Genomic DNA, 21959 nt, shown 5'->3' on the forward strand with positions numbered 1-21959 from the left:
ACAGGATCATCAATGACCAGATGTCAGTTCTGGGCAGCTTATCAATAGTCAACGGATCACGTTACATACCCAAAATGCAAAGCCACACAGAGACTGCTGGGTGGTTTGTCACGTACCAAAAGAATAAGGGTATTTCAATCAATCCATCTAACTGAATCAAACTTTGGGTCTACATAAGTGCAAAGCAACATTAACATTTTCAAACAATCTATGCTGTAGAATTCCAGAGGGGTAGCCGTGTTAGTCTGTATACAGCAAAAACAATGAGAGCTCTGTAGCACCTTAAAGACTAACAAATTTAATTTCAGCAGGCATAAACTTTCATGGGCTTCCACCCACTTCTTCAGATGCAAGTGGTAGAAATAATACAACAAATAAATGTATGTATTTATTCACATTGACTCCTCAGATGATAGTTAATAAACAAATGCTCTGATCTGTCATATCAGTATGCTGCGAGTAGAAAAATGGGCTGTTGTAACTGCAGTTATTGATCTGATATGGCAGATGATGCTCTGCATAGGTACCAATAATCTGTTCTTGAATTGCACCTCCTGGCACTTTTCTCGGAGGTTGATGTTTAGCCTTATTTTTTCAGCCTGCGGTCAGGAGAAGAAGGGGAGTTTACAAATATTTAAGGAATTAATTCACAAGACATAATTAACTTTTTGCTCTATGTTCTTCAGATTTAATTGCACACTTTGTCTTGTTCCTGGACTCAGCCCATGGCAGACACAGACTGGAGAAACCAAACAGCCATCACAGAATTCATCCTCCTGGGGTTCGGCAACCTACCTGACATGCAAATTCTTCTCTTCCTGGTGTTCCTAGTGAGCTACATCACAACCGTGGCCACAAACACCCTCATCGTGGTGCTTGTGCTGACTGATCGGCACCTTCACACCCCCATGTACTTCTTCCTGGGGAACCTGTCCTGCTTGGAGACCTGCTACACCTCCACCATCCTGCCCAAGATGCTGGCCAGTCTCCTGATTGGGGACAGAACCATCTCAGTCAGTGCCTGCTTCACACAAATGTATGTCTTTGGTTTTCTGGGATCTACTGAATGCTATCTCCTAGGAGCGATGTCTTACGACCGGTATTTAGCAATATGTAAACCCCTGCACTATTCCACTCGTATGAGTACCAAGCATTGTCTCCGATTGGCTGCTGGGTCCTGGATAAATGGTTGTTTGGCTCCTGCCATCTTAGTCCCATTCCTATCACAGTTAATATTCTGTGGGCCAAATGAAATCGACAATTTCTACTGTGACTCCATCCCACTGTTGGAACTCTCCTGCAGTGACACCCACCAGGTCATATTGGTGGAGTTCATCCTAGCCTGTGTATTCACCCTGCTTCCATTCCTGCTAACCCTGACATCCTACGCGTGCATCATCACCACCATCCTGAGAATCCCTTCCGCCACCGGGAGGCAAAAGGCCTTTTCCACCTGCTCCTCCCATCTCATCGTGGTGACAGTTTTCTATGGAGCCTTAATGATGGTCTACCTGCTACCGAAACATGAGGCACTGCGAGAGCTGAACAAAGTGTTCGCTCTTTGCTACACGGTCCTAACTCCCCTGCTAAACCCCCTCATCTACAGCCTGAGAAACAGGGAGGTCAAGGCAGCCCTGAGCAAAGCCGTCCGTAAATGTGGCTTTAACAGAACCATGCAGAGACTCTGAGATAACAATTTAACCTGAGGTTTATCAAAGCTGTCTGGTGATTTAACCAATCAGCCCCATTCAAATGACATTGAAAACTCCCATTGGAGATATCAGCTCTAATGTGGAATATACATAGATAATCTGCAGAGAGTTACTGAGGGTGGTTACTGTCCCATGCTGTGTTCATGTAACACAATGCCCAGGAAAGTGAGGCTGAGGACAGCTCTGTCACTCTACACGTTTAGCACTGATACATGCCGTACGATGATATATTTCCCCATGGTGTCGGCTGAACAGTCACCCTGTGTGAGAAGAGTGTACAGCATGTGAACGTGCACAGCGCTGTCATCATCTAAAGCACAAAATCCACTAACTAGCCAAGTAAATCCCTGTGTGCCTCCCTTCTTTGTGGTTTCTCTATGCTAGATAATAAGGGCTGGTAATCAGACAGTCTACCACAACTAAAACACAAAGGGTGACATCATGTTACTTGCTACTGTTCTTTATACCCCTCAGGACCCAACAGAGAATCCTGGCAGAGCTCAGGTCAGTGTGGTCCACCCAAGGGGGAGGACGAGGGAGGGAGGTGGCCATAACAATGTTCCCATCATGGCATGTTCAGCTGGCACCCAGTAGAGGGGAGACATAATTGTAATTCATTTGTAAAACCATTAAAAAGCCATTTTTGATCAAAATAAATGTTTGGGCGATGAAAATACTGACTCCTGGGGCAGGATATGTGGGGACATAAAACTGGGAAATCTGCCACCCCTCAGATTGTGTTTATCGCCGTCTTTGCGTACACAACGGCACGTTGCCGATCTGTGACTGCTAGCAGCAGATACCTCCAGTGGCCGGAGATAGGAAACTAAACGGGGAGGTCTCCAAGTCACTGCAGAGAATTCTTTGCCAGGTGTCTGACCAGTGGGTCTTGCCCACGTGCTCAGGTTCTAACTGATTGCCAGATTTGGGGTTGGGAAGGAATTTCCCCCCGGGTCTGACTGGCAAAGACTCTGGAGGGTTTTCTCCTTCCTCTGTACCACAGGACACAGGTCACTTGCAGGGTTAAACTAGAATAAATGGTGAATTCTCTGTAACTTGACGTCTTTAAACCATGAGTTGAGGACGTCAGTAACTCAGCAGAGGTGAGGGGCCTGTGACAGGAGAGGGTAGGTGGGGTTCTGCGGCCTGCAGCGTGCAGGAGGTCAGACTAGGTGATGATGAGGGTCCCTCCTGACCTTCAAGTCTGTGAGTCTATATCCCTCTGCAAACCAGCCAGCCCCCTAGCACTCACAGAGGCTGGAGGCAAACAGCCAGGCACCACCAGTGACATCTGGACACTTCCCCAGGAAAAGCTCCATAGCTCTTACATGGGCTAAGCCCAGCTAGGACCTGCACCACCAAAGCAACTGCACCAGGCTCACCGGGGCCATTGGAGGTAGGAAGGTTGGGCAAACAAAGAGGTCGACTCACAAGCCAAGGTCACTGGGACTGTGCAGAGCCAGCTGAGGGCTTGCCAGGGCACCCATAGAACAGAGTCCATTCCTGAGGCCAGGCCTGTCAAACGTTCACTGAGGAGGGACCCCGCACGTGGTCTTGCAGGGCAGAAACCGCTCTGCTGCTGCCAGCTGCACCGAGTGGTTCAAAGAGAGAACATAAGAATGGCCACTCTGGGTCAGACCAATGGTCCATCCAACCCTGTACCCTGTCTTCTGACAGTGGCCAGTGCCATGTGCTTCAGAGAGAATGAACAGAACAGGTCATCATCGAGTGATCCATCCTGTCACCTACTCCCAGCTGCTGGACCTATCCTCCATGAACTTCTTTTTTTAACCCAATTATAATCTTGTCCTTCACAACATCCTCTGGCAAGGAGTTCCACTGGCTGATTTTGCATTGTGTGAAGAAATACTTCCTTTTTTTCGTTTTAAGCCTCCTGCCCATTAATGTCATTTGGTGACCCCTAGTTCTTGTATTATGGGAAGGAGGAAACAACACATCTTTATTTACTTTCTCTGCACACATCACGATTTTATAGACCGCTATCATATCCCCCCTTAGTTGTCTCTTTTCAAAGATGAAAAGTCCTAGTCATTTTAATCTCTCCTCATATGGAAGCTGTTGTATAACCCTAATAATTTTGGTTACCCTTTTTGGTACCTTTTCCAATTACAATATATCTTTTTTTAGATGGGGCAACCAGATCTGCATGCAATATTCAAGATATTGGCCTTCCATGGATTTATAAAGAGGGAATATGATATTTTCTGTCTTATTATCTATTCCTTTTCTAATTATTCCAAACATTGTTAGCTTTTTTGTCTGCCACTGCACATTGAGTGGACGTTTTCAGAGAACTATCCAGGATGACTCCAAGATCTGTTTCTTGAGTGGTAACAGATAGTTTTGTGAGATCCCTTAGTTAAGTCCAAAGCAGACTGCGAAGAATTACAGTCTTGAGTAGTTTTGTATCATCTGCAAATATTGCCACCTCACTGTTTACCCCTATTTCCAGATCATTTATGAAACAGCACTGGTCCCAGTACAGACTCGTGGGGGATACCACTATTTTCCTCTCTCCATTTGGAAAAATGGCCATGTATTCCTATTTTTTGTTTCCTTTCTTTTAACCAGTTACTGACTCAGGAGAGGGTCCCATGACCGTCTACTTTTGGAGATTTTGATGAGGGACCTGGTCAAAGGCTTTCTGAAAATGTAAGTACACTAGATCCACTGAATCATCCTTGTCCACATGCTTGGTGACACCCCTCAAAGAATTCTCATAGATTGGTGAGGCGTGATTTCCCTTTACAAAAACCATGTTGACTCTTCCCATACAAATCGTGTTAGTTTAGGGGTTGGATCATTCTGTTCTTTATTATAGTTCAACCAATTTGCCTCTTACTGAAGTTAGGCTTATCGGCCTGTCATTACCAGGATCGCCTCTGAGGCCTTTTTAAAAAATTGGTGTAACATTCGCTATCCCACAGATATCTGGCACAGCAGCTGATTTCAATGATAGATTACATCCGACAGTTAGTAGTTCTGAAATTTCACATTTGAGTTCCTTCTGAACTTTTAGCCATCTGGTCCTGGGGACTTATTACGGTTCAATTTATCAATAAGTTCCAGTTCCCCAGATTTGTCACTGTTAGGGTGCGCAAGACTTTGTAACGCAGTATAGTTTGATAAGAGCAAGGCCCTAAAAGCAATGCTAAGCTAGAAAAGCAAGGGTCAAGACCTCTTTGCCCTCTGTCCGACCTTAGGCCGGGGGAGGAAGTGCCTTGGGGTCTGGAGTCTTTTGAGACGACCACAGACATTTGCTAATGCTTGATAAGCTAAAAAGTCTTTATTTTAGTAATAAGAAAGGAGAAGTAAGACTGCGGTTAAGTCTTACTTGAAGTAAACAACTAACGTTACCTCATTCCAGGAAGTCCCCAACTAACCACCAATAGACTAATAGCAACTAAGTGTTAAGGCCCAATCCCTAATTGGGATTGAGATACACGTCATGTATCACTGGGTAAGGCTTGCTGCAAGGCGAGGGGGGAAAAGGGTATATCAGTCCCCCGGGAGCCCCCCCACAGGGAGACTCCCCGAGACTCCGTGGAAGCCACAGCGGATGCCTCGGCCAGGACGGTTCCCCGGACGCCACTCGCTCATCAGGACGAAGTATGGGTCTCCTCGTCCTTGTGTTGGTGAGCGCCCCTCTACCCGTTTAGCTAGATCTCTCCCTATTACATTAATGGCCCCCCAGGAGTACATTGCAATAGGCATCCTCTTGGCGGGTCTTTTCCTGGCTTTATGGTTCACTTCTCTATGCACTAACTGCCTCTGCTGCTGCGGTCGCTCAGCTCAGGATATTAATAACAATGCATAGGCGGGGGCACTTCCCTTTATAATATGCCCATGCAGATTTGTAAGTTGCTGCTTTATATTTTTGTGGTTGATTGTATCTTCATTGTACTCTTCACCTCGAGACGGGTGCTCTGTTCCTGTATGGGGAAGGGCTTCCCCTTTTGTCTTTTTTACGCTATTTCAATAAACCACTGTAGAAAGCATTCTGTCAGTGTGCTCCTTCCCGAACCCGAGACAAAAATACCGAACACTACAGTCACCTAAAAGGAATGGCTCAGCTTTGGGCACCTCCTTCACATCCTCAGCTGAGTCTCTGTGAAGGCCGATGCAAAAAATTCATTCACTTTCTCCACAATAGCTTTATCTTCCTTGAGCTCCTTTAGCATCTCATGTCTCCACTGGCCCCACTGGTTGTTTAAAAGGCTTCCTGCTTCTGAGGTACTTAAATACATTTTTGGTGTTGCTTTTTGAGTCTTTGGCTGGCTGTTCTTTTCGGCCTTCCTAAGTATATTTAGGGAAAACTGTTACAATGAGTGTCCCCAAAATTGACTGCAACAAGGGCACATCCAGTGAAGGCAAGTTCTCAGGGCACAGAGTCTAGTGAGCCCCAGGTGCCTTACACAGCTCAGCTGCAGGTAGGGCCCTCTCCTCAGGGCATGAGGCAACCTATGGCCAGAAGAAGCAGCTACCAACAGGCAAAACTCCCGTGATATCTCATATGGCTGTGCTGGCTCCATCTCTGGGAGGATGTCAAGACTTGGTCAGCGGCAGGGACGCTGCACACCCGTGAGAAGTGTAAGGCTCCAACAATTTGAGGCTTTCAAAGTTGCCTGGGTGATTGAAGTGCTGAGGACAGAGCACAGAAGGGAAAAGGACCTCTATGCCAGCGGGTCTCAACCTTTCCAGACTACTGTGCCCCTTCCAGGAGGCTGACTTTTCTTGCATACCCCAAGTTTCATCTCAATTAAAAGTACTTGCTTACTAATTCAGACATTCATTTCTCTATTTTTAACAGCCCGTTCCTACTGAATAATTGCTCACTTTCTCCTTGTTACCATAGAGTTACAGAATAAATCAATTGGAATATAAATATTGCACTTACATTTCACCGTACCTGAAATCCAAGCCCTCCTTAAGGTAAAGCCTGAGCCCCGCCACCTGGGTTTGAAGCATGTAATTTAGCTTCACAAGGCCCCTGTGATGTAGGGTCCCAGACAATTGCCCTGCTTGCCATCCTCTAATGATGGCCTGCACTTGTGACCCCCCAATAACGTGTCTTGTTAAGGTTGAGAAACATTGAACTAAGCAAATATCTAGATGAGTTGATATATCCCCTAAAAGACCTCTGCGTACCCCCAGAGGCACACATACCCCTGGTTGAGAACCACTGTGCTATGCTATGTAACGAACTGTGGAGAGTAGCAGGTGTTAAGGAGTGAGGAATGGGCTCTTATACTAAATAATGGCCACTATGTGACATAAGAGTTAAGATTAGGAAAAAGAAGTCCACTAAAAGAGAGCAGAGCAACAGGTTTTCATGCTGGGAAATCAAGACTAGATGTCATCAGAGTAGAGGCAACAGGGGGTGGGGAATCAGAAATACTGACTAGTGGCCAATAGATTTTCCACGTGGGATAGTTAGACTTAAAAAAAAAAAGATGCAATAATGCAAGTCACTTCGGGCAAGTCCCACTGGGCGCCGTTTGCTACAACGTTTTAGAGAGACAAAATGAACCAAGTGGGAGAAAGGCTGGAGTGGGACCACACTGAAAAGTGAGAAGGCCCAATACAAATCTGAGGGTGCAATCACACTTGGTAAAGCAAAGAGAAGCCCCTCTTCCAAAGGCAGATCAATGCACCTTGCCAACTTGGCGACTGCGTAGCTAGATTGGACTATTTTTTAATTTACTTGGCGACAAAAGCGTCAAAGCGACCAGTGACAAACCTAGCGACTTTCACAGCTGTTCCCAGCTACACTCTGAGAAAGAAGCAGCTAAAATTCATCATCATAAAATCAGTCTATTTGTTAAGCACCCAATTAAAAAAAAACCAGTGCACTCTAGTACTCGAACTGGACTCCCCGGCTTCCCTCTTCAGAGCTGGTGAGGGAGAAAGAGAGGGGAGGTATGGTAGTATGGGACTAAAGTTGCCACCACCCATCCCTTGTTAGGCTCATAGCCCTGCCTCGTCATCTTCCTCTTCCTCCTCCCTCCACCTCCTTTCCGGAGCCCACACACAGAGGGGAGTGGGAGGAGGGGAAAGCGCTCCCCTGCCTCCAGCTTGGCTGCACAGAATTGCTCGTGCCCTTGGAAGGTGAGGGGGGGATAGTTGACCCAGGGGTGTGGGTCCTGCTTTGAGCAGGGAGTTGGACTAGATGACCTCCTCAGGTCCCTTCCAACTCTAATATTCTATGATTCTAAGAAACCCCATTGGCCACCAAGCTTCCCATTCCCGCAGCCAGGGAGGCGATGGGATAGGGGCCACCTGCTGCACCTGCTGACCTTAAAACCTAGTCCCAGCCCAGCTGCTGCCCAAAGGCTGGATCCCCACGTATTACAACAGGAGAAGCATTCCTGTATCACATTCTCCGGCTCTCTTGTTTTGCCCTACTTCTAGCCCTTTGTGAAACTACCTTCCTTTATATTTCATTCAGTTCACTACCTAAGGCATGTCAGAAAAAAACTCCTTATTCCTTTCCCTGGCTACCATTTCACAGGCTTCATCCCACTATGGTTCGCTTTTCCTGACATTCGGCAGCGTTGGTATCCTAGAATAGCTAGGCTGCCTGTCTTTAGGATTCCCTTATTATTATAACTCTACAATTCCTCAATATCTCCATTCAGACACAGCTCAGTCACTAATTCCACATTCCTGGTTCCAAAGATTTCTCCTGTTCACTTTTATTGATTTATTTTAAGATTCCAACTGGAGCTATTATCCTCATCTTCAGTATTTCATTCTCCTCGATCTGTCGTTAATCTCAGGAAGTGGTCACTACCCATTCCCTCCCCTTGGCCATTTCCCAGCTGCATTTGCTCCCTATGATGCTAGAAGCTAGTCCCAGATCCAGACATAAGACACTTCCATCAGCCGTATTGAAGCCAGTAGGTGCGCCATCATTTCATATTACTAAATTGTTCTCTTCAAAGATTTGCTCTTCACAGTTTCCATTTGTTTCTTACTTCCCCACAATCTGTTGAGACTTCTCAGCTCGGCACAGCTAATGAATGGGCCTGTGACATCTGCAATTAATTCTTTCAGGTCCACAGCCTCCAGTTTCCTGCATGGATTATGAACATTATAAAACCTTAGAGAAGCAGAATTGTTGTGTATTGGTATCTCAGTAGCATTATACTCAATATTTAGCTTTTTAATCTATGCGCCAAGATAGTCCAGTTTCTCCTTAGTAAAGGTGCAGGCACGTCCACCCTTTCCTATTTCTCTATCATGTCTATATAGAGCATACATGGGGATTTTTATAGTCTAGTTTTTCTGGTAGTCAAGTCTCCATGTATATTATCTTAGCCTTTGTTTTCACATAAATATGTATTTTTAATTCCTGCCCATCTGCTATTAAGCTGTGGGAATTCCATCTGAAAGCAGTCACTACTGGTCTTTAAGTGTCCTATTTCCATCACTTAGGAAAGTATGAAGCTGTTCTACTGACAGGTTGCTAGCCTGCAGGTACTATTCAGAAGCTTTAATTATAATTCTTGTTTTCTGTTATTACTTTGATCATTAATGCAATGAATCTGTGCCTATTAGTGTGTTATCCCCTTTCATCCCAATGTCACTCATTACCTCCCATTAATTTGTTGCAGGCTAATACCCAAGACAGACCTGATGTGGGGAAAGGTATCTCCTAACAGCTCCTGCATTGGAGATGTTATTGGTAACTTGTTTTTGATTTTTTTTGTATTTCTCTAGCTCACTTTGCCTCAGTGCACCCTCCATACGCTGAGCTGAGCTTTCCTCCCATTGCAACAGTTTTGTTCTGTCCCTTCCTCCCAATCAACACATGAATGGTCACCTCTGCACTTCCTGGGCTGTATGTTTCCTTTGGAATTATTTGCTGCACAAAAATCTCTGGCAGCTCCAGCATGTCACAGAAAGAGGAATGTAGGACTTGGTCCAGAATATCCCAAACCCTGAAGATACTGCTCACATCCCTCAATTACAGTGTAGCCAGCACAGGTGTTGAGCACTTGCTTTCACCTCTTCTGCTAATTAGCCTCACTAGCTAATGACCTTATCTCCTCCTGTTCTTTCTTTATTACCTGACAGTTCAGGTGACACCCCCCACATGACCCCTCTTGTTTCGGGGAGGAATTTGGGGAGCTGACAGCCTATTTTTATTTTACCTGCCACCTTAGTCTGCAGGAGTTTCTCTACCTGCTCTTTGCTTTTACATCCCACTCATGGTCTCCAGCAGACAGTGTCTGAGCTCTTGCTGTAGCCCCAGCACTTCTTTGACCCACCCTGCCATTCTCAAGGTTGATAGCTCCCAGCTTTAGGGCCTTACCTAGGGATTTTACTAGCAGGTCATTATCCCCCATTCCCCTTTCCTGCCCTCCTGTGTGCTGCTCCCTCTTCTGGTTCCAGAGAATCTACCCTGTTTTTTTTCCTTGCTTGCATCTGGACTTCCTCAGTGCTTTCCCTAGCCTCATGCTATAGCCTGGTTTCAGTTTCCTTTCTCTCATCCATCTCACCCTGCCTAGCCAGCAGTCCCGCTCTCTCAACCCAAAATCACTGCTGAGACAGCCTCTCTTTGGTCACCAAACATTTCCTGTTACACCCCCTGGACTTATATAGGGTCAGGGAGCCAATCAGGGATCGCTAAGAGCACTGTCCGTCAGATCACTTGAGGCGGAACCTCCCCTGGTGTTCAACCACTGCAGCTTGTGTGTTAGCTGGTGTAGACAAATTACAAGTGGCTATGGCGGTGTGTGGGTGGCTTGCTTTCTCTAAGTTTAAGTCCCCCCAGTGCCTTACATTAGCCCTTTTAATGCTAGTGCCTCTGTGAAGGTTATTATGTGCTTGGCTGATAAGAGAGGCTTGATTTTAAAATCCAGCCTAATGGCCACCCAGGGACCTTCTGAAGCTGTTAGGGGGTTGAGGGGCCCCTTCTTTGTAACCGATTAGATAAAGGACAGGAGATTATTGGGCTTGCGGATGCACATCAGCTGAATGTGGTGAGGGTCAGGAGTGTTCTTCTTTTGGGAACAGGGCGTTGGGTGCCTTGGTCTGGGCTCCTGGCTGATCGGTGCTGGTAAAATTAAAGTGTGTGAAGAGCGGGGCCATCAAAGCTGTCTTTGGTTCAGCACCTTTGCCCTGCAGAGATACTCCAAGCTTTTATGATCTGTGTATACCCGTATTGGGTGTCGGGCACCTTCAAGGAGCTGGGGCCATTCCCCAAAGGCAGCTTTGATTGGTAAAGGCTCCTTCGTTGGGGTGTGTCCCAAGAATAATAGCCACAAGGGAGCAGGTGCTGTCGGGGACCAGATCCTGTGTCCAAATTGCAACACTACGTGCACCGGTCTCACCAACAAAGGCCCGCGCTGGCTCAGGATGGGAGCACTGGTGAAGGCCATCTTGAGTTGGTCGAACACCCCTTGAGCCTCCAGAGAGCAGGTGAAGGAGGCCGCGCTGGCGGAGGAGCGTTGTCAGTGGGACTATCTGGTCTGAAAAGCCAGGCATGAAGCGCCTATAAACACGAGCAAACTCAAGGAAGTGCTGCAGCTCTTCGATGCCCCAGAGGGGCTGCCCAGGACCAAACAGCGTTCACCTTCCTGGGGTACATTCAGAGGCCTTCAGGGGACAAGATGCAACCCAACTCCTCCATGCAGTGCTGGTCGAAGCTGCCCCGCTTGCGTTCGCCACATGGGAAGGTCCCTCTGGGGGCTGTCAACCCATGTCAGGAGTGTCTTGTGCCCCTCAGAACATGCTGGTTAGGGGGTAACCCTCTGTCTCCATGCTCCAAAGGGCCGGCCTTCTACAAGTGTTAGGGGTGGTCCAGGCAAACTGTCAGGGTCCTGGGCAAAGTTAGCCAGGACTAGTGGCAGGAGGCTGGGGGTCAGAGCCCATATCAGAATCAGAGTGAAACCCAGGGTCAGAGCCGAAGACGGAGCCAGAGATTGGGCCGAGAGTCAAAACCAGGTATCGGCATCCCAGCTGGGGTTCCAGGGGTCAGCATCCAGTACTTCAAAGGTAGAGATCTAGCCACCTATGGCTTTAAGCGTCAGCTGAGTTTTGAGGCTCGTGGTGGTTCCTAAATGCTGGCCCTCGGCAACTGCCTCCTCTTGTGGGCCTAGCCCTGAAACCCCAAATTCAGAAGCTGAGGATGCACTGAGGCCTGCTGGCTTTCAAGGAGATTTGAGTTCCTAAGTCACTTTGCAGAATGGGGCGAGGCTCCCATGTCGCTTAAGGCCAGATTTTTTTAAAGGGATTTTAAAAAGTATTGCATAGATTAACCAGTCCCAAATGGACTTAGCCACTTAGACACTTCTGCACGTCCCACTGACGTCCACATACGTTTTTAGGATCAGGCTCTTGGGCACTTCTGAAAATTTGACTCCTGGTCTTTAACCTCCCCTGAGGAGAGCTGAGTGAATAATGGATTTGGTTTTGTTTTTTCAGCTCGGTGGCCCATATGACACAGGGACTTCTGCCAACCAGCAAAGGGCACAGGGGGCGTGTAGTTTCACGGGGATCCCCTGGGTTGGATATCTGCATCGTAGGTCACCGGAGGGCAGCCTGTGAGCTGACAGTACGCTGGTTGTTGTAATCCTTGTGAAATGTGTGGCAGGATAACGTTTAAGGGGTTATGTATCTACACTGAAAATGTGGTCGTGGTCTTAAGCCAGGTCGCCAGGAGGGGACGTACCTCAGGAAAAACTTCCTGATGGTAAGAACAGTAGGACAGTGGAACAGACTGCGCTTGGGAGGCCGTGGAAGCTCCTTCCCTGGAGGCTTTCATCAAAGAGGCTGGAAACCACCTGACTTGATTGGGTCTAAACCATTCAATCCTGCCTCTTGGCAGGGGTTAGACAAGGTGACCCGGCATCCTTTCTAACCTTATGGGTCTATACCTCTGAGATGCTCTTCTCAGGCAGGAGAGAACTGGATCTTACCTCCCTGCCTGGCCATTTGTGTATTGTAGGTCTCTGCTGTGAGTCCTACATCTACAGAATGTGCCGGGTGCAAGTGAAGAGACTGCAAAATGTGAGAGAGAAACAGAAATAATAAAGGCTGTATTTAGTCATTATTTAATGACAGATGGTCAGATTCAAAAAGTTAAAGCTGAGTAACTTTAAAACACAAATTGTCAACATCACTTGTCAAACTATAGCCAGTAAATATCCTTAAATCGACTAGTTCTCAAGCAGCATTTTATCTACCTTTGCTGACCTGTAAATTTCAATGGCCATCACTGGAAATATTGTTGTCATCGGAGCATGCATTGGGTGAAATCAACGCTTACCACTAACAATCTAATTCTTCGAAGCCTGAGTGCAGGTGATGCTTTTTTCTTTTTAATACCCTCTGCAGAATCCTCCCAGCTCCCCCTGCTGGCTTCTGGCATCTTGTTCAGTATCCATTTTCCCCAAGGCTCCCCAGATGCATCCCTTACCCTGTGCTGCCATCTAGTGGACAGTAGATTCTTTATCATTTGTGCCACATGATACCTAGTAGTCACAGCCCCACTGCTGCTTCCTTCTCTTGTTCCTATCCAGGAGACATGGTTCTGTAGGTGCCCTTTTCTCTTGTGTTGCTCTCACCTTGTGCCAATAACACAGCAGAGATGCCCTTATTCACACAATGTCAGCAAATTTAGAGTACAGCTGCCCCTTCTCATAGTTCGTAACTTCCACTCTCATCTAGCAGTCGTTACACAGTATAACAGACTTTCCCTTTTCCCCTCTCAGCTAGGGATGGTCCTAGAGTGAAATGGCCCTTTCTCCTTTCATTACCAGCTGCTGGTACCCGGTAGCCCTTGTGTAATACAGTTGTATCTTTGGTCAGGTTTACAGAGGAATTGTTACCGGTCTAGTAAGATCGGTTAGGCCAGGGGTATCAAACATCCGGCCCGCCAACGTTTTGGTCTGGCCCGTGGCAGCTGGATACGGCCCGCCAACATTTTTTGCCCCAGTCCCTTCATGCTGCAGGGTAGGACGCCATAAGATTTCATGGTGGAGGGTAGGATGCTGCAAGCTGCCGCCAGAGGGTAGGATGAGGGGAAAAGGAAAAGTCTGTTAGTGGCTAGTGGTGCAGCACAAGTCTGTGTAAACTTGACACATTTTAGCATGCCCCGTTGCACCACTAGCTGGCCCGCCATAGGAAAGGAGTTTGACACCCCTGGGTTAGGCTCTCTTAATGACCCTTCTACCCCAGCAAAATCCCTAGTGTAGACATGGGTATACTAACTAAAACAGTGCTCTGTCTACTGTCGCTTACTTCACCCCGGGAACCCCTCTGGATAAGCTGTACAAATAAAGCACTTTTTTTGGCTGGTAAAAGTCCTGTGTATAGCAGAAAGACTGAGCATCTGTGTGGTGCTTGGCACAAGGGAGCATCCAGCCCAGGCCAAGCAAAGCAGGTTGAATTAGGTTAATTAACCTGCACCTGGGGAGAAGCAGGGCTGGAAAGGTTGATGGAGCCCAGCTGGGAAGGAACAGGTGGGCCTGGTATAAAGCCAGGAAGTTGGCAGCCTTTGCTCCCTGGGAGAAGGGGCAGGGTGTGTTTGGGGCTATGGAGTGAAGCAGTGAGTCCCTGGAAGGAGGCAGTTTGGGCTGGTAAGCCCAGAGAGGAGGTGAGCCGGCAGAGCTCCAGGGAAATAGCAAGAGGGGCTGGCAGCAAGCAGCCCATTGTTGCTAGACAGAGGGTCCCCCTGGACTGGACCATGCAGTAGTGGGTGGGCCTGGGTCCCACCCCACCCACTGGGGCAGCGGCACAGACCCGGCCATGGAGCAGAAGGCTGCCTCGGACAATTGTCTGCTGGGACTTTCCTACCCTGGAAGGGGAGGATTTTAATGACCTGGCCAGAGGGACAAGCCATGAAGATAGAGCACTCTGAGTTTCAGAGACACGGCGGGGAGCATGGATGAGCAGCGGAAGGAGGTGCTGGGCCTGGAAGGTGAGACTCCCCAGGCACCCTAGCGGTGAGTAGACCCCGTGATGGTCCCGAGCTCTGTTACTGTTTGTCTGTGCAGCGCTGGCATGCCGGTGTCCTGCTCTCTGTGGCTCTGTGTGTCTGGGTGGCACCAGGCCAGGTGGGGTCCTGATCTCGCTAGTACTGTTTGTCTGTGCAGCCCCTGGCAGAATCAGGCTCCGGTCTCAGTTGGGCCTCCAGGCGCTACCATGATAGACGCAATAAGTATAAATGAGATCTTACAGGCTGGCCTAGACCTGGGGCACTTGACTTGAGGCTGTCCTAGGAAACCTTTCACCTCTAGGTCTGCAGGCTGAACGCTGCCCAGATTGCGAGCAGCCGAGAGCCATGGCATTCAGAGAAAAGGGCTGCAGCCCTTGGGGTCATTTTCACCAGCGAAGGATCTGGGCCAGGGTTCTTCAGAAAGATGCAGAGACCTTTCCTCCTGCAAAGGCTGCTCGTGCGGGCGCAGTGCTGGGCTGCGTTCCAAGAGCTCTCTGTGAAGGAGAGGTGCCCGGGTGTGTGCACATGGCATGTCAACAGACAAGCTGCCAGCATGCAGCACTCAGCGACGTGTAGCAGAGTTCCTGCCATTTGTAGGAGCAACAAAACCTGCTGTTGTGGGCAGATTGCAACTCGGGAGACTCGGGTTCAAGATTTGCCACAGACTGTCTGGGTGACTTTGGGTGAGTTACCTATGCTGGGCATGTCAAAGGAGGCATCAAGTCCATTGGACCCCTATGAAAATCCCTGACAATCTCTCTGCTGCTCAGCCTGTGAAATGGGGATGAAAACCCTTCCGTCCCTCGCAGGAGTGAGGTTAGATTCACTGGTGTAAATGAGGGGCCATGGAGGAACCCAGAGCGATGCATGCACTCCAGTAGAAATGCTGTCTTTACAAGGTTCCTCACACTTCCCCTAACCCTCCACTTAGCTCAGCCAGATGCCAGGAAAAAAGAACCTTTGAAATTAAGCTGGTCGGGAACTTTCTGGTGTTTTGTGTGTGTGGATCTCTTTAGTTGGGGTGTGTTTTTTGTTTTTTGGGGGGAGTGGGGGATTGGTAGGATAATGTCAATTTTTCTAAAACAGAACTGCTCATTAAACAGTGTTGGGTTCAATGATACACCTGACCCAAAAACATAGATATTTGGTTAAAAAATTTTCAAGATTGTCGAAGCATCCCATTTCAGTCTTGTCACACCAGAAAGTTGTAAGGTTTTTGAGTGAAAACAGCTCTTGCTTTAGACATTTTAAAAAGGGGAGAAGGTCAATATGGACTGAAAAACTTTGAAGTGATCAAAATGAAACATTTATTTTCCCCCAAGTTAATTTTTTGCAGTTTACACTGTTGAGATTTTGCTTTTTTCCATTCTGACAAATTTCAAAATGTTAAAAACTCTCATGAGATGGGAAAACCTTTTTCCACCCAGTCTTGCTTTGAAAGGAGACCTGCTCACACGTAGTCTGATAGACATGCACCTTGGCGTCTACACATTACAGCCAGAAGCCAAAGTGAATTTGCTCAGTATAAAAAGAGCTAGGGGCATTAACTGCAATGGTGTTTTGGTGAGTTTTGCCAGCTGGGGATATGACCTGCCCTATGTTAGAGCTGTCTCTGTACCTACAATGTAAAGAAGTGTCTGTGTTAGAATTTAGCCAGGAAATGAAGGTTCAAACCTCTGTTTTGATCGAAAAGTGTCGTGACCTCACCAATGGCCATGACTAATGACCCAAGCACTGCATTGACGCCCTGCACACTGACTCAGAGAGTACATCTACATAGGGATAAAAGACTTGCCACGCAGCCACGACTGGCACAGGTCAGCTGCAGGTTTTTGATCCGTGTGTAGACATACCCAGAGAGAACAGGGCTATCTACCGAAACCCCCACCCTCTTCCCTCCAGCACAGTGCCCCCCAGGACTTTCTTGGGACATGGGGATTAGCACTGACTCCAAGCACATCCGAGTGGGTCGCCCGCTCCACGCTCTGCAAAGCAACATCTTCTAGCAGAGCACTGGGCTCAGACTGACTGGTGGCGGGGCTGCATGTGGAGAGAGGCCAGGCCTGAGATACCAGCCAGAGCAGTGTTCTGTCAGAATTGGTGCATTCAATGAAGCAAGGCACTTTCGTGTACTGGTCTTTGCCAGCACCAGGTGCAATCTGCAGGAGTGCTCCATTCAAGCAAGGCCCCCGGGCTCTCCTCACTAAAGAAATACGTGGGTCGTCTTCACTTTGCCCAAACCAGGCTTCTAATAATGTCCCCTGGAGCCATCATCATTATGTGCTTAAAAACCCAGCAAAAGTCAACAGCTTAATATTGGCGCAGCTGTGAGCGACCTTGAGGGAGAGAAATACACAAGGGGCCGGGCGGGGGGGAGTGAAGAGGAGGAATGGCAGAAACAAGGTGCAAGGTTATAAGACGCTGCAGAGAGAAAAGCTACATCAGAGCTGAAGGAGAAATGTAAACAAACGAGTCCTAGAAACAGACCCCACCCCTCAACCCCCTCAGACAGACACTGAGGAACAAGGAGATGAAAGACACCCTGATGAGACGGGGGGCAGAAAACTGCCCAGGCCTGAGCTATGATTTATCCTGCCTTCAGCAGCAGTTGCCTGAGAACTGGCTGACTTGGAGATGGTTCTCAGGACTCCTAGTTCTATCTGTGGCTCTGAGAGGAGCATAGGGGTCTAATGCTTGATCTCCTGGGTTCTAGCCCTTCTTCTGGAGGTGTTTGTTCCAATACTCTTATGGCTAGAGAAGCACAGCTTGGCATGCGTGACTCTTGGGTTGCATTTCTCTTTCATGTGGTAAGAGCAGGGTGGGGTGAGGGGGGTCAGGAGTCCTCGGTTCTTTTTCCCTCTCTGCCACAAACTCCCTGTATGACCTTGGGCATATGTATGTATGTATGACCCTGTATGACTCCCTGTATGACCTTGGGCAAGTCACTTGGTATTCATTCCTCCATGAAGGTTATTTTCTGACTGCACAAAACCCAGAGCGGCAAGGCTAAATCCATTCAGGCCTGGATGGATATGGGGCTGCAGTCACAGGGGCTAGAAAAGCCATTCTGACTGCTGGAGGGGAGGAGCATAGAATTAGCATTGTGGGGCAGGAGCTGTGTTTTTGTTCTGTATTTGTACAGCCCCTGGCACAATGGGGTCCTGGGCAGTGACTGTGGCTCTTATGTTCTAATGCAAAAAGGAAAAGGAAAAACAGAATTTCAGGATCCTATAAGAAGGGATCCAGGGGAAGAATGCAGCACGTTTGACGTTCTTTAGGGACATAGCAATGGCCAAAGGGCATCAGCCCATTGGTTCGTCCATGCCTTTCTCCCACCCCTGGAACTATCCACGCTCTTCAGCTCCTACAAAGAAAATTACATATGTCACCCCGGGGTCTTATTTTTGTAAACCCCCACCCTGTCCCCTGCTATTCCACACGAACACATCTTATCTCCCATCAGCACGTCCCGTCTTTGGAGCACACTCTGTCTCTGTCTAGTGCCACACTCAGCACAATGGGGCCATGAACCTTGACAGGGATCCTGGACAGGCCCTTCAGTGCTACAAAAGACCATGCTCAATATTTCACATGGGAGGCTGGATCTGTGGTGAGGGCGCTGGAGTGGGACTCCAGACAGCCCGTCTCAGTTCCCAGCTCTGCCGTAGACTCCCTGTGTCATTTGATGTGTGTGTGTCTTAGCTTCCCATCTGTAAAATGGGGATAATGATGCCTCCTTTGGCGATTTAGAGCATCGGCCCCTTAGGGCATGGACTGACCCTGCACAGAACTTGCCACAGTGGAGCCAGAGCTCTAGGCATTGTTAGAGTTCCACACGGCATTAAATAGGAGAGATCCCTGACTGCTGTAAAACTGCTCTACCTGCCCTGGAGTCCATGGACCAGATTCCCCAACTGGAGTGAACCAGCCGTAGCTATGTTTGAGTCAGTGGTTCAGATCGCCGAGTGATGTCAAAGTGGCCATCGCTATATGCAGTGAGATTTCTATACATTTCTGGCCCAGTAGAATTATTTTCCTTGGTGCCCAGTTGATTGTGTGTTGTAAGCAGGTTTTCAGTTGCAGAAGCTCCTGTTCCCATCTAGAGGGTGATGTTTACCCCGTGCAGGTCCCTTGAAAACCCAATTTTCCATCAAACAAAAGCTTCAAAAGAAAATGTACAACGAGTCCTTGACGACGATGATGATGATGATGATGAGGGGGTTTTATACAACTCACAATGTTCATGATTCATAGAAATGTCTGATCCTTTTCTGAAATCTACTAAGCGGTTGATCTCAATAATATCTTGTGGTGATCAGTTTTTCGGGCTAAGTGTGCAAATATAATAAATATTTTAGGACTTAAGTGGTATATAACCGTTAAACTCACCCTCTGCAAAAAAGAATGAACATAATATCACACCTCCACTTTAGGCTGGGAATTTCAAACAGGCCTAAAGGGAGCTAGGTGTCTAATTCCCATGGACATTTAACTTCACTGCATCCTTTGGAAACCCCAGCCTCGAAGTCCAACCTTTTTTTCCTTTCATGTTTTTATTGTTTTGTTAAATTTCACTTTTTATTTGACAGTCTCATAAATGGGTCCAGTCCTCTCCACACACTAGTTTCCAGCTTTATTTTTAAATTTCACACCAAGAAGAAACACAGGCAACTTAGAGACAAGTTCCAATAAAACAGCTGAGGATGAAAAACCAAAAAAAAAAACCCTCATTTTAGTCTTAGGTTTAGGTTTTATACACATTGAATGTTGCTCAAAATGCAGACGCAACGGATGCAGAAGACACAATACATATGTACAACAAGTCCAAAATACAGTGCCTGTGAGGAGTGTAGAGTTCTCACATCCATTAAATCTCCTATTAGCATGTTTTCTTCCTTTATTTCTCTCTCTATCTCTCTGTCTGAGTAGAGGGTAACATTTACAAAACCACCCAAGTGACTTAGCAGAGTAAGCCCATTTTCAAAAGCCATTCAGAAGCCCAGTTCTCCCTGGGAGCTAGGTGTTTTTGAAAGATCCCACTGGGTGCCTAAATATCTCCTAAAATGTGGCCTAAGGTCTAGATTTACAAAGAGGACGAGGTGCCTAGTGGGATGCACTAAGACTTCTAAGTCAGTCAGGTGCTGCTGACATTGGATCCGTGCTAGGTGATGAAGGGAATTATTTTCTTCCTTTTTTTGAGTTTGCAGAAGATGCTGCTCTGGCTTCTGTAGATTTGTGCAATGAGGCTGAGATTTTCAAAGTCAACTAGAAGATTTGGTTCTCCAATTCCTATTAATTTTAATGCAGACTGTGTGTGCCTATCCTTTAGGCAGCTTTGAAAATATCAGCCTGAATGCATGTCCAAGACAGCTAGATGCTTTTAGGAGCACTTCTATGATTTATAGAGTTCCAGATATACAGATAGGGCTCTACGCGGAAGGAGAGGGACAGATTCTCACAGAAGACACATAAGAGCCACGCGAATGAATTTGTAGACATATTTCAATGCTCACCCACATGCTACTTCTGCAGATGTAGCACATCAACGTGCAGTCGTCTGACCCCCTCTCAGTTTCCGCAGAGCCCCTTTCACCTCCTTGTTCCTCAGTGTGTAGATAACCGGGTTCAGCATGGGCGTTACCACATCGGCAGAGATCTGCAGAGCGGTCGCCACCACTTTGCTCATCTGTGGCAGCATGTAAATCAGGGCGCAGGGCCCAAAGAACAGCGTCACCACAGTCAGATGTGAGGTGCAAGTGGAGACTGCTTTGCTTCGCCCTTCATCTGAGTTCATCTTCAGGATGGAGTAGGCGATGCGGACGTAGGATAGGAGGATGAGGAAGAAGCAGGTCATGGGTACTAGGCCATTATTGGAGAAGCTCACAGTCTCGATAATGTACGTGTCCGCGCAGGCCAGCTTGGCCACAGGGAAGATGTCACAGAAGTAATAGTCCACCACATTGGGCCCGCAGTAGGGCAGCGTGAAGGTCAGGCTGGTGAGAATGGTGGCGTGAAAGGAGCTGGTGACCCAGGTGCCGGCAGCCAGGATGGCGCACACCCTCCAGTTCATGATGATCAGGTAGCGCAGCGGGTGGCAGATGGCCACGTACCTGTCAAAGGCCATGACTGTGCAGAGCAGTTCCTCGGTGCAGCCTAGGAACTGGTAGAAGACGACCTGAGACATGCACCCTCCCAGCGAGATGGTTCTACTGTTGGTCCAGAGACTGACCAGCAATTTAGGGGTGCTGATGGAAGCAAATCCAAGGTCCACCACGGAGAGATTGCAAAGGAAGAAGTACATGGGGGTGTGCAGGTGGGAGTCAGCGAGGATGGCTGATAAAATGAGCAGGTTGCCCAGGAGGGTGCAGAGGTAGAAAGCTAAGAAGCTGATGAAAAGGATGATCTCATGGCCTTTGGTGTTGGGGATCCCTAAGAGAATGAATTCCGACACCACAGTGCGATTCTCCATTTCCATGCGAGACAGGGTCATTCCTGGAAGCACAGAGATAATGCAACCAGATTAGCAATCTCAATAAATTATGGTTTGTTTATTCCTTAGCACACTACAATTTAGAAAGGTTTACCCTTGTAGATTAAGCATCATAAATTTGGTGAAAGTGAGTGGAGAATCAGGACTCTAATATTTCATTGATTCTATTTGATGCTACTCAATTTAATTTTCATTTCTTCTTTTCCATTCAACCATCTTTAATCTATTCAGTTCTTATAGATCATACTAGGAAGAAGTACATGGGGGTGTGCAGGTGGGAGTCACCGAGGATGGCTGATAAGATAAGCAGGTTGCCCAGGAGGGTGCAGAGGTAGAAAGCTAAGAAGACAATGAAGAGAATGGTCTGAAGGCCATCAGTGTTGGGGATTCCTAAGAGGATGAAATGAATCACCACAGTGCGGTTGACCAACCCCACAATGGACTCAATCCTAGAGTAGGGGAGAGAAATAATGCCAATGAGTTAGTGGAAAAAAAAAAACAGAACATCCTTTTTATACCTTCTATGCTCACCCTTCCTTCCACTGCCGCCGCTTTACTGCATGTCACCCCATTACTGCCTTTCATTCATAGTAGTTTATATTTACATCATTCTCATACCAGTTGGGATCAGGTCCTCACTGTGCAGTGCAGAACTCAGAAAGAGAAAATGTTTGCCTTCAAGATCTTACAATCCAAAGACGAACAGACAAAGGGGATGTCCTACTCCATTCTACTCTATTCCAGTTTCTTCTCTTCTCTCCTGTTCTAATTTCTTCATCTCTATTCTATG

The 21959-nt window shown here is 47.5% G+C and overlaps 1 protein-coding gene and 1 pseudogene across 1 annotated transcript; one reads left to right on the plus strand and one right to left on the minus strand.

The window, feature by feature from the left end:
* The first annotated feature begins 675 nt into the window (after window positions 1-675).
* On the plus strand, window positions 676-1688 carry LOC137149493 (olfactory receptor 6B1-like; annotated as a pseudogene).
* Window positions 1689-20248: 18560 nt separating this feature from the next.
* LOC137149486 (putative olfactory receptor 10D4) lies at window positions 20249-21148 on the minus strand (the record flags this gene model as incomplete). The annotated part of the gene is made up of 1 exon (XM_067542993.1): window positions 20249-21148. A coding segment is annotated over exon 1 (900 nt), but the record flags the coding sequence as incomplete, so codon positions are not given.
* Window positions 21149-21959: the final 811 nt, after the last annotated feature.

This window comes from Emydura macquarii, unplaced genomic scaffold (assembly GCF_026122565.2).
Source record: "Emydura macquarii macquarii isolate MOO-44397 ecotype Brisbane River unplaced genomic scaffold, CSIRO-AGI_Emac_v2 contig_751, whole genome shotgun sequence".
Classification (NCBI taxonomy): domain Eukaryota; kingdom Metazoa; phylum Chordata; order Testudines; family Chelidae; genus Emydura; species Emydura macquarii.